At 36.5% G+C, this 16935-nt stretch overlaps 2 protein-coding genes across 4 annotated transcripts in view; both read right to left on the minus strand.

Annotated features, from left to right (window-relative positions):
* Window positions 1–10552: 10552 nt before the first annotated feature.
* Window positions 10553–16484, minus strand: LOC111798452 (protein DETOXIFICATION 48-like). Of its 3 annotated transcripts, none has more exons than XM_023681607.1 (3): window positions 16396–16484; window positions 14138–14627; window positions 10553–12234 (listed from the first exon to the last, which is right to left on the minus strand). In XM_023681607.1, the coding sequence occupies exon 3, from the start codon at window positions 12220–12222 to the stop codon at window positions 10735–10737; it is 1488 nt and encodes a 495-aa protein (XP_023537375.1). In that variant the 5' UTR covers window positions 12223–12234; window positions 14138–14627; window positions 16396–16484; the 3' UTR covers window positions 10553–10734. The 3 variants fall into 3 exon arrangements, with proteins under 3 accessions (XP_023537375.1, XP_023537373.1, XP_023537374.1); XM_023681605.1 differs by lacking the exon at window positions 16396–16484 and adding an exon at window positions 15267–15395 and having other exon boundaries at window positions 12346–14627; XM_023681606.1 differs by lacking the exon at window positions 16396–16484 and adding an exon at window positions 14971–15255 and having other exon boundaries at window positions 12346–14627.
* LOC111798453 (sucrose transport protein SUC4) overlaps window positions 15506–16935 on the minus strand; it is a 5819-nt gene continuing 4389 nt past the window's right edge. The window contains exons 5-6 of the mRNA XM_023681608.1: window positions 16396–16555; window positions 15506–16229 (exon numbers count right to left, since the gene is read on the minus strand). Of these exons, the coding sequence (XP_023537376.1) occupies window positions 16397–16555 (159 nt within the window). The 3' untranslated portion in view covers window positions 15506–16229; window position 16396. The remainder of the gene's footprint in view (window positions 16230–16395; window positions 16556–16935) is intronic.

Raw genomic sequence — 16935 nt, forward strand, 5'->3', positions numbered from 1 at the left:
TAAAATAAAATAAAAAAAATATCAAACTGGCCTAACCCAATACAAAACGTGTGGACTTTTCAAGAAAAGAATAATTTTATTTAATTTAATTAAATTTAATTAACTTTATTATATTTTCTTTTTTGGGCCCAAACCCTCCATCAATTCTTTTATTTATTTTCATTTTTTAGATCTCTTTTTTAATAAAATATGATTCAAAATATAATATTAGTCTTTTTTTTCAATGCAATGTCTATAATATAGTTGAACTATGATCAAATTGGTACATTATTGAAATTATGTTCGAGAATTGTGTTATATTCTTTTGTGGGTAACTTTTTGAATCATAAAAAAGAAGGAATGATGAGTCAAAAGAATAAGTTTAGTGAATGAGACGTTTTTTTTGGTAAAAGGCATAAAATTGAAGGCGAATGTAGAATGTTCAATAAACAAGTGGATTGGTAAGAATATTACAATGGGATGGGACGAGGAGGATGCACGCTTCCGTATAGCTCTTTGCCAATGACCAACCCTCGTCTTTTTGAACCGTAATCGACATTCTTCTTATACCCTTTTGAGTCTTTTTCATGATGGTTGCGTGTTTGAAGTCACGGTAAAACTTAGACCAGCGTTCAAAGCTTTTCTCATGACATGTCTGATAGATATTAGTTGCTTTCGTTTCTGGATTAGGGTTTTTGAAGGTTTGACGACTCAATTCACGATTATGCACTAAAACAGTGGAGGGTTATCGTCGTCATTGTCATTTGTTGGCATTATCATCCTCATTATCAACATCGTGATGGTTTCGAGAATTCAACATTCCATAAAGGTTGTTTTGAAGTTTGACCATAGACAACAACATAAAAGGCACCACCATCTCTCTCAAATGCCTCTTTATGTTCTTCTCATTGGTTGGGCTGTTTCATTTGAGTATAAAAGTGATAATCCAATTTATGAACAAGTAAGATTGAAAAGAAAGTCAAACCACACCCAAAAAAAAAATCTTAAAAAAAGTTGAATTGGGAAAAAGGTCAACCCCACTATGTTTTGGTGTTCTTAGATTACTATATCATCCACATATATTGCATAAAATTAAAGACACTATATTTAATATTCTCTTGCACTTTTTTTCTCTTTTTCTCTCAAATTTGGTGTCAATTATTTAGTGATTCCTCAAAAAAGAGTAGTGGAAGGCAAAGGTGCTGGCTCATCTGCTGGCATGACCAGTTCTTATCGAGGTTTTAGTTGATTGACTTTTGTGTCAAACAAACATTGGGTGGGTATTGTGTAAAAAGACAAAGCCCCTAAAATGTGGGGGCAATTTTCAAACAATAATGGCTATATTATCCGCTTTAGCCTGTTATGTATTGTCGTTAGTCTCACGGTTTTAAGATGCGTGCTAGGGAGAGGTTTTTACACTCTTATAAGGAATACTTTGTTTTCTTCTCCAACCGATGTGGGATCTCACAATTTACTCCTCTTAGGAGCCTAGTGTCCTTTATTGGCACACCACCCCAGTGTCTGGCCATTTGTAATAGCTCAAGCCCACCACTAACAAATATTGTCCGCTTTAGCTCGTTACGTATCATCGTTAGTCTCATGGTTTTAAGACGCATGCTAGGGAGAGGTTTCCACACCCGTATAACAAATGTTTTGTTCCCCTCTCCAATTGATGTGAGATCTTACAATCTTCCCTTTTAGGGGCCCAACGTCCTCTCTAGCATACAGCTCGGTGTCTAGCTCTGATACCATTTGTAATATCTCAAGCCCATCACTAGTAGATATTGTCCGTTTTGGCCCGTTATGTATAACTGTTAACCTCACAGTTTTCAAATGCATCTATTAAACAGAGGTAGGAATGCTTCGTTCCATCCCAAACCCTAAAAACCAAAACCGAAGAGACCTTTTGGAAAGGCATGTCCTTACGCCTTCTCAATGTCCTTTCTATGACTAAGTTTATCCCCCACACAATTGGCATCTTTGAATGGAACATATTCTCTCTCTATCTCTCTCTCTAAAGAATTTTCTTCCATTCCTAACACCAATAATCATCTGAAAAATCAAAACTTTCCATCTGGGTTTGCTTCATTTAAGTATTTTCAATGCAAAACAAAGTATATAGAGAAGGAAATTGGTGTCTTTATATGAAAATGGTGGTGGGTGTGGCCATGCATGGAAGAGAATCCTTTTGTGTTTGTTTGTTTGATGTTGGAAGAAGAAGGGTTTGGTAATGGCCACTCAGTTTGATAGAGATAACTTCTGTTTTTAGTGCATTTTTGTTGTATGATACGACATTTATGGGAAAGAGAGCATTTATGCCACCACCTCATTTGGCTGTCTATGTGTCTTACCCTTTCTATGTTCTTAAACTATCATTTTGTTCTTTCTTTACTACTTTTCTTTCTAACTTTATTCTTCACGTCTTTTCTAGTTCGAGGGATTTGAGGTTGTATAAGCTTGCCCATGAGTTTGACCTCTAAACCCTAAAAATGCTTGAAGATTTAGTTTTCGTGGTTTAGGAACCCCGTGCTTCGAGAATCAATTTACGAAGCTAGTTCGACTTAAAAGAAACTATGAATGGAGGGTTTTCGAGGTATAATAAGTTCATGATCGAAAATAAAATACTTTGTTACAAACTATGATGTATATAGATCTTTTTGCACACCACCATTAAATTAAATTGTTGAGAGTTAGGAGAGAGAAAATATTTGTATTATTCCCTTTTCCAGGGTCGAATGTTCGAGAGAACCCAGATGGATAAATGTTCCGAATGTCTAAATAAGATGATAGATACATGAGTCAGTTCCCAACGATGTGTTCCGAGACATGGGATGACATCACGATGCATGAATCGTGTCATTGGGAACTGAGATGACAATGAGATGCGATGTTGTTTAGTCGCAAACAATTGAACATGCACGCATAGGCGGCGTGTGTGATTGAACAAGCTTGGATTCGACACAAATGATGTTTAGTTGCGCGAAGACAAACCTTGTTTAAGGTCCGACGAAACTACAAAGTTGGACAAAAAATATGAATGAGACTTGAGTTTCTCTTGAGACTGGTTGTGAGCGTATCAAGATCATAACGCCACACAGTTGCAAAAGTACGATCATGATAGTGGCTCATGCTTCTTCTCCCTAAATTTAATGGCAGTGAACATTTATACATGAAGGAGAAGATTCGAACCTCACCTCTAAATCTTTTCGTTCAAGTTATAATATCTTAATCAGTTGAGTTATGTTTAGGTGACAACCATTATAAGAAAATGGGTTGCACTAAAGATTCCATTACGATTACCACCAATTGAATCGGACGGTCGGATTTTCGTTTCCTTATTTATTCTTTTTTTAAAAAAATACATAAATAAAATAAAATATTATTCCAACCTTGACACGTGTCGCCTTCCTGTTGGCCACTTTTTCCATTCCTAAATATCATATTCCACTTTTATTGCGATGTGAATGGACCATATTAAAAATGTCTTTTCCCCATAATTATTTTCCTCATTTCTCCAACAAATATCCCAACATTTTTTTTAAATAAATAAATTAAATTAATAAAAAAGTAAGGGTATTTTTGTAATTGCCTTATTTTATTTATTTTTAGATAAATTATAAAATTTTGGAGTATTTTTATTAATTTAATCAAATATTTTATAAACCCTAATATTAATCAATATTAAATGTTATTAAAAGGGAAATTAAATAAAAATAATATGAGAAAAAATTAAATAAAAATAATATGAGAAAAATGAAGCATTATTATTGAAAGAAAAGGCTATGGATCTGATTCCTTTAATTAAAATTGTTAATTTTAATGAAATGATTTTAAGTGTAAGCATGTGAAAGACCATGCCTTTAATTTAATGGTCCTAATTAAAAGAATTAATAATGTTATTAAGTTGGTTTAAAAGAGAGGGTCCCATTATGTTCCTTACTAAACCAATATATTGTAATACACATTTAGGGAATACTTTAATTAAACTATAGTTTAAAACAAATCAAGTTACTACTATGTGTGTATCGTTATTTTATTATAAAATTGGCTTATTTTAGGGTTTAGGGTTTAGGGTTTCGTTTTGTCGAGGATGGGCAAACGAGAAAATGCACGGAAGGAAAAGGAGGGTTTGGGAGGGGAACGTGTAGCTTAACAAAATGGGTCTAGCCCAAGCACACCGTTAATAGATATTACTAGCTTTGACCCTTCATATATTGTCACCAGCCTCACGGTTTTTAAAACGCGTCTACTAGGGAGAGATTTCCACACACTTGAAAATGAGGGTTTGGGAGGGGAAGATGTAGCTTAATAATATGGGTCATGCCCAAGCACACCGTTAATAGATATTACCAGCTTTGGTCCATCATGTATTGGCACTAGCCTCACAGTTTTTAAAACGCGTCTACTAGGGAGAGATTTCCACACACTGGAAAATGAGGGTTTGAGAGGGGAAGGTGTAGCTTAACAATATGGGCCAACCCCAAGTACACCGTTAATAGATATTATCAGCTTTGACCCGTCATGTATTGTCACCAGCCTCACTGTTTTTAAAACGCGTCTACTAGGGAGAGATTTCCACACACTGGAAAATGAGGGTTTGAGAGGGGAAGGTGTAGCTTAACAATATGGGCCAACCCCAAGTACACCGTTAATAGATATTATCAGCTTTGACCCGTCATGTATTGTCACCAGCCTCACTGTTTTTAAAACGCGTCTACTAGGGAGAGATTTCCACACACTTGAAAATGAGGGTTTGGGAGGGGAAGGTGTAGCTTAACAATAAGGGTCAAGCCCAAGCATACCACTAGTAGATATTGTCAGTTTTGGCTTATTACATATCGGTGTTAGTCTCACGATTTTTAAAACACGTCTACTAGAGAGAGATTTCGACATACTTACAAAGAAGGAAAATGAGACGGTGGAAGGTGTACCTTAAGAAAAGGGGTCAAACCAAAACCTCTTGTTAGTAAATATTGTCTGTTTTGACTTATTTACGTATCAATATCAACTTCATAGTTTTTAAAACGCGTCTACTAGAGAGAGATTTTTACACCCTTATAAAGAATGTTTCGTTCCCCTCTCCAACTAATGAAGAATCCCACGATATTGAATGCATGTACGTATAGGGTTGAAGAAAAAGATAAACCCAAAAGAGACCTGAGTACCCAAATGTACGAAGTACATTTTAGTTTGTACTACTATTGGGAACTGAGATGACAATGAGATGCGATGTTGTTTAGTTGCAAACAATTGAACATGCACGCATAGGCGACGTGTGTGATTGAACAAGCTTGGATTCGACACAAGTGATGTTTAGTTGCGCGAAGACAAACCTTGTTTAAGGTCCGACGAAACTACAAAGTTGGACAAAAAATATGAATGAGACTTGAGTTTCTCTTGAGACTGGTTGTGAGCGTATCAAGATCATAACGCCACACAGTTGCAAAAGTACGATCATGATAGTGGCTCATGCTTCTTCTCCCTAAATTTAATGGCAGTGAACATTTATACATGAAGGAGAAGATTCGAACCTCACCTCTAAATCTTTTCGTTCAAGTTATAATATCTTAATCAGTTGAGTTATGTTTAGGTGACAACCATTATAAGAAAATGGGTTGCACTAAAGATTCCATTACGATTACCACCAATTGAATCGGACGGTCGGATTTTCGTTTCCTTATTTATTCTTTTTTTAAAAAAATACATAAATAAAATAAAATATTATTCCAACCTTGACACGTGTCGCCTTCCTGTTGGCCACTTTTTCCATTCCTAAATATCATATTCCACTTTTATTGCGATGTGAATGGACCATATTAAAAATGTCTTTTCCCCATAATTATTTTCCTCATTTCTCCAACAAATATCCCAACATTTTTTTTAAATAAATAAATTAAATTAATAAAAAAGTAAGGGTATTTTTGTAATTGCCTTATTTTATTTATTTTTAGATAAATTATAAAATTTTGGAGTATTTTTATTAATTTAATCAAATATTTTATAAACCCTAATATTAATCAATATTAAATGTTATTAAAAGGGAAATTAAATAAAAATAATATGAGAAAAAATTAAATAAAAATAATATGAGAAAAATGAAGCATTATTATTGAAAGAAAAGGCTATGGATCTGATTCCTTTAATTAAAATTGTTAATTTTAATGAAATGATTTTAAGTGTAAGCATGTGAAAGACCATGCCTTTAATTTAATGGTCCTAATTAAAAGAATTAATAATGTTATTAAGTTGGTTTAAAAGAGAGGGTCCCATTATGTTCCTTACTAAACCAATATATTGTAATACACATTTAGGGAATACTTTAATTAAACTATAGTTTAAAACAAATCAAGTTACTACTATGTGTGTATCGTTATTTTATTATAAAATTGGCTTATTTTAGGGTTTAGGGTTTAGGGTTTCGTTTTGTCGAGGATGGGCAAACGAGAAAATGCACGGAAGGAAAAGGAGGGTTTGGGAGGGGAACGTGTAGCTTAACAAAATGGGTCTAGCCCAAGCACACCGTTAATAGATATTACTAGCTTTGACCCTTCATATATTGTCACCAGCCTCACGGTTTTTAAAACGCGTCTACTAGGGAGAGATTTCCACACACTTGAAAATGAGGGTTTGGGAGGGGAAGATGTAGCTTAATAATATGGGTCATGCCCAAGCACACCGTTAATAGATATTACCAGCTTTGGTCCATCATGTATTGGCACTAGCCTCACAGTTTTTAAAACGCGTCTACTAGGGAGAGATTTCCACACACTGGAAAATGAGGGTTTGAGAGGGGAAGGTGTAGCTTAACAATATGGGCCAACCCCAAGTACACCGTTAATAGATATTATCAGCTTTGACCCGTCATGTATTGGCACCAGCCTCACGATTTTTAAAACGTGTCTACTAGGGAGAGATTTCCACACACTTGAAAATGAGGGTTTGAGAGGGGAAGGTGTAGCTTAACAATAAGGGTCAAGCTCAAGCATACCACTAGTAGATATTGTCAGTTTTGGCTTATTACATATCGGTGTTAGTCTGACGATTTTTAAAACACGTCTACTAGAGAGAGATTTCGACATACTTACAAAGAAGGAAAAGGAGACGGTGGAAGGTGTACCTTAAGAAAAGGGGTCAAACCCAAACCTCTTGTTAGTAAATATTGTTTGTTTTGACTTATTACGTATCAATATCAACTTCATAGTTTTTAAAACGCGTCTACTAGAGAGAGATTTTCACACCCTTATAAAGAATGTTTCGTTCCCCTCTCCAGCTAATGAAGAATCCCACGATATTGAATGCATGTACGTATAGGGTTGAAGAAAAAGATAAACCCAAAAGAGACGTGAGTACCCAAATGTACGAAGTACATTTTAGTTTGTACTACTACATCCCCCTCCTCCTTTTGTCATCATTAAGAATACTTTTTACTCTTTGTTTGTTCAACTTCTCGTTAAGATTCTTCGTTTATGTGAGATTTCACATTCCTTGCAAGAACATGAGTGTGGAAAACTGTGAAATTTCATATTGGTCGGAGAGGAAAACGAAACATTCCTTATAAGAGTGTGGAAGCCTCTCTCTAATAGACACATTTTAAAACCGTGAGGCTTACAATGATACATAACGAGCAAAAACAGACAATATCTGCTAGCGGTGGACTTGAACTGTTACAAATAACATCAAAGCCAGACACTGGGCTGTGTACAAGCAAGTATGTTGGCCTTCCAAGGGGATGTATCCTGAGAACCCAAATTGGTTGGAGAGGGAAACAAAACATTTCTTATAAGAATCATGAGGCTGACAGTGATACGTAACAAGAAAAAAAAAAAANTGTCGTCTAGGTTGATTTTGACCTAAAACAAATAAATGAAGCAGAAAAAACAACTTGAATGGAGAGTTCCCTGAGACAGAAGAACCTTAAATACGACAATTCTTCCATTAGTAACCTTTTTTACGAAGTCAAACTTATTAGCTCACAGTCATATTTTGTATGAGTGTGGCCTAAGTGAGCTACCCTGTGGCACATACGTGTGTCACAGTGTGGGCGAGCGTGCCGAAACGAGTGTCTCGAGCGACTTCCTTTGAAATGGGTTTTTTGAAGGACAGTACTGGACGACACAGGTGTGCCGGTATTGCGCCATAACCCGCGTGTTGGAGGTTGCTACATACACTCGCTATCCGGTACNAAAACCTCTCTCTAACAGACACGTTTTAAAACTGTGAAGCTGATAGCGATATGCAACGAGTCAAAGTACAGATATATTAATTAATAAAATCAGAAGTGTTAGTGATTTGGATTTCCAACTCTCAAAAATATATATATTTTTTTATTTTAAAAATAAAATAAAAAGTAACAATATAATTAGAGGTGGAAAGAATATGAATACTTTAAATTATCTACATTTTATAAATTGAGTTGTCACTAAAATACAATTATCTTAATAATAAATAAATAAATAAATAAATATATCTTAATAATACAATTATCATTGGCTCCAAAGCTGTTTATACCTCATATTATTTATTATAAACTTTATAATTTTAATTAACTTATTTTTACGAATTTCTAGCTGTTCTACACATTAATTTCTACTTTTATTTTCTTTAATGCAACTTGTTTTCATGCCACAATTATTATATATATATATATATATATATATATATATAAATATATATATATATATATATATATGACCATAGACTCCATGAGGAAGACCTAAAAAGTTATGGCTGTCCTACAAAGAGACATTGTGGGGGGCAGTTTGAAATAATTAGGAAGACAATAATGGGACGGAATCCCGCCACAATGCCCATTATGTCGTCTAGGTTGATTTTGACCTAAAACAAATAAATGAAGCAGAAAAAACAACTTGAATGGAGAGTTCCCTGAGACAGAAGAACCTTAAATACGACAATTCTTCCATTAGTAACCTTTTTTACGAAGTCAAACTTATTAGCTCACAGTCATATTTTGTATGAGTGTGGCCTAAGTGAGCTACCCTGTGGCACATACGTGTGTCACAGTGTGGGCGAGCGTGCCGAAACGAGTGTCTCGAGCGACTTCCTTTGAAATGGGTTTTTTGAAGGACAGTACTGGACGACACAGGTGTGCCGGTATTGCGCCATAACCCGCGTGTTGGAGGTTGCTACATACACTCGCTATCCGGTACGGTATCCGTAAATGACTCGACATGAGCACGGGAGGGCTTATGCCTCGATAGAACCCGGATGGATGGATGTTCGGGAAGTCCCGATAAGATGAACGACACACGTGCCCATTCTCGATGGCATGACCAAATGAGTTATGATGGTCGACAACATGGCGTCAAGACATATGGACCCTGTTGACGAGAATCGAGATGGCAAGAGGAGATGCGACGTTGTATTGAAAGACCTTGACCCGAGCAGAGCCAATGTCGAGCCGAATGAAAACTCATTCAGACAGCGNCTTATTTTTACGAATTTCTAGCTGTTCTACACATTAATTTCTACTTTTATTTTCTTTAATGCAACTTGTTTTCATGCCACAATTATTATATATATATATATATATATATATATATATATATATATTTTTTTTTAGCATTTTGGCTCAGTGGAAACTATGTTGTTGTTGTGTCACATCCCAAGTTTTTAGTGTTCTTCATTACTCAGACAATAAGGTTTTGTTGGTTCATTTTATCCAACATAATCTCTATAACACAACACAAAAACATCCCTATTTTTCAAATACAACGAAACACCAAAGAACCCTCAAGGTATGAGCGTTTATAAAGGATTTAAGGTCTAGGGTTTACGGTTTAGAGTTTACTGTAACAGCCTAAGGTCACCGCTAACAGATATTGTCCTATTTGTGCTTTCCCTTTCGAGCTTCCTGCGTCTGTTAGAGAGAAGTTTCGACACCTTTATAAAGAATGTAAGTCCACCGCTAGTCGATATTGTTCTCTTTGAACTTTTCCTTTCGAGCTTCCCGCGTCTGTTAGAGAAAGGTTTCGACACCCTTATAAACTTTCCATTTCAGGCTTCCCGCGTCTGTTAGAGAGATTATATACATGAATGGACTGTAAAGTAATGGAAAAAGATGAGATTTTTCTGGTTTTTTCTCTTAAAAAATAGAGTGAGAGATGGAGGATCTTTTAGAGAAAAAAGTATGCCTTTTTTGGATGTACAAGTTTTTACCTGATTTGGAAACAAAACCACAACAAAACTTCCCCCAAACCACGCATAGATTCCTTCGCAGATTAAAGCCTCTCAAACAACCGACAACCTACCACCCTCCCCTTTTATATATATATATACACATTTATCAAAGATGAAAAAGAAATAAAATTCTAAGTTTCGTAGATAATGTATTCAATAAGTCTTGAAACTTTCAACTTGACCGAACAAAAAAAAACAACTAGATACGAATTAGAGAGACATATTAACAAAGTCCGATAGTAAATAAACATGATTATAAGTGTATTAAACAAAGTCAACGACCCAAANATTCTAAGTTTCGTAGGTAATCTATTCAATAAGTCTCGAAACTTTCAACTTGACCGAACAAAAAAAACAACTAAATACGAATTAGAGAGACATATTAACAAAGTGGATAGTAAATAAACATGATTATAAGTGTATTAAACAAAGTCAACGACCCAAACTCATAATTTAACCAAGTAGTGATTTCTACACTAAAAACTAGAGATGGGTCGATGAAATAAATTGGGTGGTAAAAATTAGGGGGCAAAAAGAAAAANAAGGAAAAAAAAAGCCTTAATGAACAGTAATTTTTGTTGTTGTAGTGGGTATGAGAAGATCAGTTTCATGATTACTGCACAAAATCTCCTCCAAATTTTCAATCTTTTTTACATTCTGATCATCTTCTGAAGAGCTTGAAAGTGGCAACAATGGCAGATTGCAATTTGAAGAACCAGCCTTTGTAAGCTGCATAGCTCTTTCAGCTTGAGCTATCCAATCCGTTGTAGAAAGAACATAAATCATCATCAAAGCACATGAACCTTGAGCTGCAAGCAACCCAATCCACAGCCCTGCAAATCCCAATTTCACCACAAACCCCATTATGATCGCTACTGGAAAACCCACCAAATAAAACGACCCCAGATTGATATTAGCTCCGATCGTCGGCCGAGCGGTTCCTCTCAAGACGCCGCAGCCAGTGGTTTGTGGGCAGTTTCCGAGTTCACAGAGCCCGACAATCGGCAATGCCACGGACGTTAGTTCAAGAATTTCAGTGTCGTTGGTGAAAAATCTCCCCCATTTGTGCCTTATTAGAATGGTGAACACCATCGCCAAGACGCCGAGCACGGCGGCGCAAAGGAGTGAAACAATCATTGATAAACGAGCTTTGGCGGGTCGATTTGCTCCTAATTCATTACCGACTCTTGTGGAAACTCCAAGGCTGAGAGATGATGGAAAAACATAAACTAAAGAAGTGGTTTGAATCAAAATCCCCATTGAAGCAATGGTGGCTGTGGGATTTACGAGAAGCCCACAAAGCATTATCATGAACTCATACCACCACCATTCGAGGCAAACGGAAACACAAGTGGGTATCGCAAGAGAAAGCAGAGGAGCCCATCCATGGAGGCAATCCTGGGTTGGAGAAACCCATGAATCTTTGTAAACTCCAGAGAAGTAAACAAAGGAAACAAGGAAGAAGAAGACGTTGAAATTGAACCAAATCATGGCAATGGCTACACCAGAAATGCCCATTTTGAAATGCACAACGAGGAGGAAATTCAGGGGAATGTGAAGCAGAACAGAGAAAGCAGAGCAATACGTCAATGGGAGAGTAATGCTTTGAGTTCTTAAGTAAATTCGAAGTGGGTGAAGAAGAGAAAGGAAAATGAGGTCAGGGATTGAGAAGAGGATGAAGGTTTGAGCCATGGAAGAGATTTGTTCATCTTGGCCACACCATAACAGGATTCTTCTCATGTTGAGCCACATGAAGGAGATGGGAACAGAGGAAGTAAGGAGAAGAAGAACAGCTCTTTGAAGGGTTATGCCAAGGAGTTTCCATTGTTTAGCTCCATAAGCTTGGCCACAAATTGGCTCCATTCCCATGGCCAAACCAGAGAGAACAGAGTAGCCAGTGATATTAGCAAAGCCAATAGAGAGAGAGCCAGCAGCAAGTTCAAGCTCTCCAAGATAGCCAAGAAAAAGCATGGAGATCATAGCTCTCGAGTACAAAAGAAGGCCTGTTACGGCTGTTGGACCTGAAATCTTCCCTATTTCCTTCATTTCCTCCACTGCCTGAAGAATGCAAACACACAAAGTTAGACACTTTAATCAAAAAAACACACAAAAAGCAATGATGGGTCGATGAAAAATTGCTTTTTTTCTCATTCTCCAACATGATATTACCTCAGAGACAGTGGGGAATCTATGAAGCTGAGCTAGTTGATCATCAGCAGGCTTGAGAAGATTGTTCTTATTATTAAGATTATGATTATCCAAGCTTTTGTTGGGTGTAGCCATGAAGTTGGCTTTGTAGTTAGGAGGAAGAAACGAGGAATTATTAGGAGAGGATGGTTTTGGATTACACATAGCTACCTTATTGACAAAGAACTAAGACAGATAGATAGGATGACTCTGTTTTTCTCTCTGTTTTTTCTCTCTGTTTTCTGAAAATGGAATGCGAGAGTGAATGGGGGAATGGGTATATATACATAAAGGGATTGAGAGCAACAAGTTTCTTTTTTGCTGCCCTCCTCTTAAGGAACTTGTCTCGCAATATCAAGGACAGAGGGGGAAGGGAATAAAGAATATTTTAAGGGCCGACTGTCCTACTCAAAAAGCATTAGCTTGAAATCAATTTCATAATATATCCCTTAGAAGAAGGGACATATGGGATATGGGGGAGGCGAATGAAGTGAAGATGAATGAAATTTGGTGGCATTTTTTATGAGTTTTTGACGGCCAGAGAATCCCATATTGGAGAATTAATAGATAAAAAAAGAAGAAGAATGCATGATGAAAAGTGAATGGATAATCTATTTTAACACTCAAACCTCTCTTGTGGTCGAGTTTTGAAAGATGCGTGGAAGGAAGAGATAAAAGAAAGTTATCTTGGGAATGCCAAGTGGATGAGGAGTTCGAGAAGCAAAATTCTTTGAAATGACAGGGAGGAGCATAGCATATATAAACTGATGGTTCATAAAATCTGAACAATAAAATTGATTGTGTGTGGAAGATGACTGACTGATTGGCTGGCTGGCTGGCTGGCTTCGATGTTTGAAGGCTAAGGAATGTGTGCATGTCCGATTCTTGCCCAACCCATGTGGGAAAATCATACCCATTTCAAGTTAAACTCTAATTACAAATAGTATCAGAATTGAACGAAAGGTGTGTTAGCGAAGAAGCGACTCCCAGAAGGTAGATTGTGATATCACACACATATTTGAGAGTCAAGCTAAACTCTAATTACACTGAACGGTATGCTAGTGAGGAAGTTGACTCCTAGAAGGTAGATTGTGATATCACACACCAGTTTGAGAGGAGAATGAAGGTGTAGGAACCTCTTCCTAACAGATAATATCTGCTAGCGATGAACTTGGACTATTACCATTCCTTGGTCGAGATGAAGGCCTTTTCTTGGTTGATGTTCTTGAGAGATTTCGGAGACAAAAAGGAGGGGGGGAGTGAAGGGATGTTGATTGGGAGAGAATATTTATATAATTGTAATGGTGTGGGGGAGATTGTTTTGAGGCCATGGGAGTGGAATAGGATTGTTGAGATTTTGTGATCCCCTCATGGAGATTTTGTGACAAAATAAACCCCTAATTAAATCATTCCAATCAATAATTACAATGCCAGTTCCGACTAACTGATAAAAGTGGGCCACAAACAAACACACAAAAGAAGGGTTTGATCAATTTACAGTCGGTGGAACTCTCGAGTGTTTCCCCTAACAGCCATGAAAAAGAACAGCAGGATTGGAGACTTGAAATGGGCTAACATCTCTACCCCATTAGCTCATTTGGACATATTATTCCAGGTGGAAAGGAAAATAACTTGGGCTTTCAGCAAAACAAACCAAGGGAGTGAAAGAAGGGTCAAATCAAATCAAATCAGATCAGATCAAATCCATAGATGATGCTTGAAATTCCAAAAATGCAAAAAAAAAAATGAAGAACAGAAAGGATAAAGAACCAACCCCAAGGAACTGTTTGAGATGTTGGTTTGGCTTTAGGTGATGAAATGGAAACAGTATTCTTCATGGGTATGCTGCAACAAGAGAGAGCAGAGGAATGGGACCACCTGATTGATAGAGTGTTGACAGTGGAATGGCTGTATGAACAAGAGGCAGATGGGAGAAAGGGAACACACAGATTTAGGAGTAGTTCCAATTACAACCATTAAATATGTATCCCTTTTCTCCCTACAGAGATGAGGCTGTCTCTCTAGAGGGGAGAGCAACTGGGGGACTGTGTCCTTAGCTGAGGCACACAGCCCTACCATCATCAACCAGCCTGCAACTTTGGATTGTTCTGCTGCTGCTGCTGCTGCTGCAGCAGCACAAGGACCAGTTTTTCCTTTGTTTCCTTTGTAGAAGATATTCCATCTCTGAATCTCATAACACAACCCCATGTCAGATCCCATGTGTCTTTGGCTCTATCAGTTGAAGTATCAAACAACAGAACCCTCTAGACAAAAAAAAACAAATAAATGTAAGCTTAACAAAAGATCAAAAATAAAATAAAACATAGGTCGGTTAGTACACAACAGATCGAGTCCATCAAATTCCCAATCCCAAACAGGATGGAAGCAAAACAAGATGACAAGCAACTAAAAGTATCGTATGTTGATCATGCTCATGCACGAAAGCAAACTAATCGATACCAAGTTGATCTAATGAACATCATGACAGAATTTTTCTTAGCATCTTAGTGAACAGATTATAATAACTACCAATATACAATAAAAGTTCTTCGAAAATGATATGAAGAAGTTGACAAGACAGAGATTTGACACCAATAAAGATCATACCCTTCCATACACTGGAATAAATTCACCATCGTTCCTCCATACCAAGGTTTTTCACTCTTTTCGAGAGAAATATTGATTCTACCACAAGATTCTAAACAACTTAGACCTACCATCTCCTTTCACAATACATGGAAAGAAAATGTAACATCTTTTTTCTTGACACAAAGATGCATGAAAATGTATGAATGTATTCCCACTGTGGTTTCTAAATTCAAGAACTGATTATCCAAAGAATAAAAGAATATTACGCCTCATCAAACAATCATTTCAGTACTAACTGATGCTTCTCATCATACCTTACAGGAAGCACAGCATGAGATGAGAGCATAATATATTTATATAATAGCAAGCTAGATTTGGTTAATGATCAGTGCAATCAAATATGGGGAACTTATTCTAACATGAAGATGCAAGATCAGAGGGAAGCTAAAAAGAGCATATAGTTTTTAAAAAATACATATATATATATACACACATTGTTCAAGGATGCCATCGATCAAAAATCACTTGAGCTTTTTCAGACAAATTATCTTAATGAAGAAAAGAAATGTCTCTATCAGGGTTTCAATCAGCACAAAGCACTAAATAACTGTTGCCCACCAAGCACATTCCAACATACTCAAACAGAAAATTCATGCACAAATGAATGAGAATCCAATACATTATGATTGAACCACCAACGCACTAAATATTGCCTTAGAAGAAAATGATACTTCATAGGGAATAATTCCCAATCAGCAGCATTATCTTCGTTGGTAAGAAAGTAGTCTTCAGAGTAATTTTGGAATCCACAGCTCAGACTTCCCCACTTCTAACGCAGAAATTGTCATAAAGCAACATTTCCAGGAGGTGGGACTGATTTTCATAAAAGAAGATTCCTCACTGTTTGTTAATAACTTGTCTCTCTCAGCATTTGGTGACAGCTAATGCTATAATTATCCCTGAACAACCAGTATGTCTGCTTAATCAATATCTTGTTTTTCCTCATCTGTCTCTTACTTATATAAAGCGCCCACCACTGATCACTGTAATAATATATGTCCATGTCTTACAAAACACACGAGCGCTCCCCCAAATGTTTGGGTCAGGCCTCATTTCTCTACTGTAATCTATCAAACATACTCCCCCAACCCATCACACACCATAAAATGGTTAACTCAGACCTATAGTATGTTACACATATATTTTGCATCAAAATTTAGATCAATTCTCATGTTGATCATGGATGAGATGCACACCAACCAAGCTTTCCAAATACTCTGACAATCAAGAAAGGAAAAAAACTTTTCAAAAGAGGAAACCCTTGTAAAAACAATGTTATAATATTTATTACAGCTATTTACAAACTTGTAGGATAATCTAAACGGTTTTCCATTAAGATGATAGGTTAGATAAAAGAAAAGATAAACGAATATAACTGAATACCTCATGTGAGGGCTCTGGGATTCTGAGCACTAGACCGAGGAAGGGCCACGATAGCAATGAGTCCACTTGCAAAGGCTGCAAATGCTGCCACAGCAAAAGCTGGAGAATTTCCACCACCAAACAGCTGATCCCATGGTCCACTTCCCAGGGATACCACAACCTATTATCAGAAACAATTAAATTAACAAATAAAATAACTTCACGAAGGTGAGCTCATTTATTTATTACATATATTAGATCAAAGGATAATTTAGTTTAAATTTTTTATTTATACCAGATGATGCGACCCCTCCATTGGAAAAATATCAGGTTGCAAATATAACAGCATATGCAACATTTTCAGGACATAACATGCACTAGAGACTAAATACTGACTTTTATTATTTAAGATCAAGCTTCACTTTGTTATATACATCTATAAATCTATATGATGTAGATATAGACATAGATATAGATATATAATAAAGAAAAAAGAAAAATTGAGTGCAATCCCAAACAAGATTAAGTCTTCAGATTGTCTCATACAATTACTGTCTATCA

The sequence above is a fragment of the Cucurbita pepo genome, chromosome LG07, assembly GCF_002806865.2.
Source record: "Cucurbita pepo subsp. pepo cultivar mu-cu-16 chromosome LG07, ASM280686v2, whole genome shotgun sequence".
Taxonomy (NCBI): domain Eukaryota; kingdom Viridiplantae; phylum Streptophyta; class Magnoliopsida; order Cucurbitales; family Cucurbitaceae; genus Cucurbita; species Cucurbita pepo.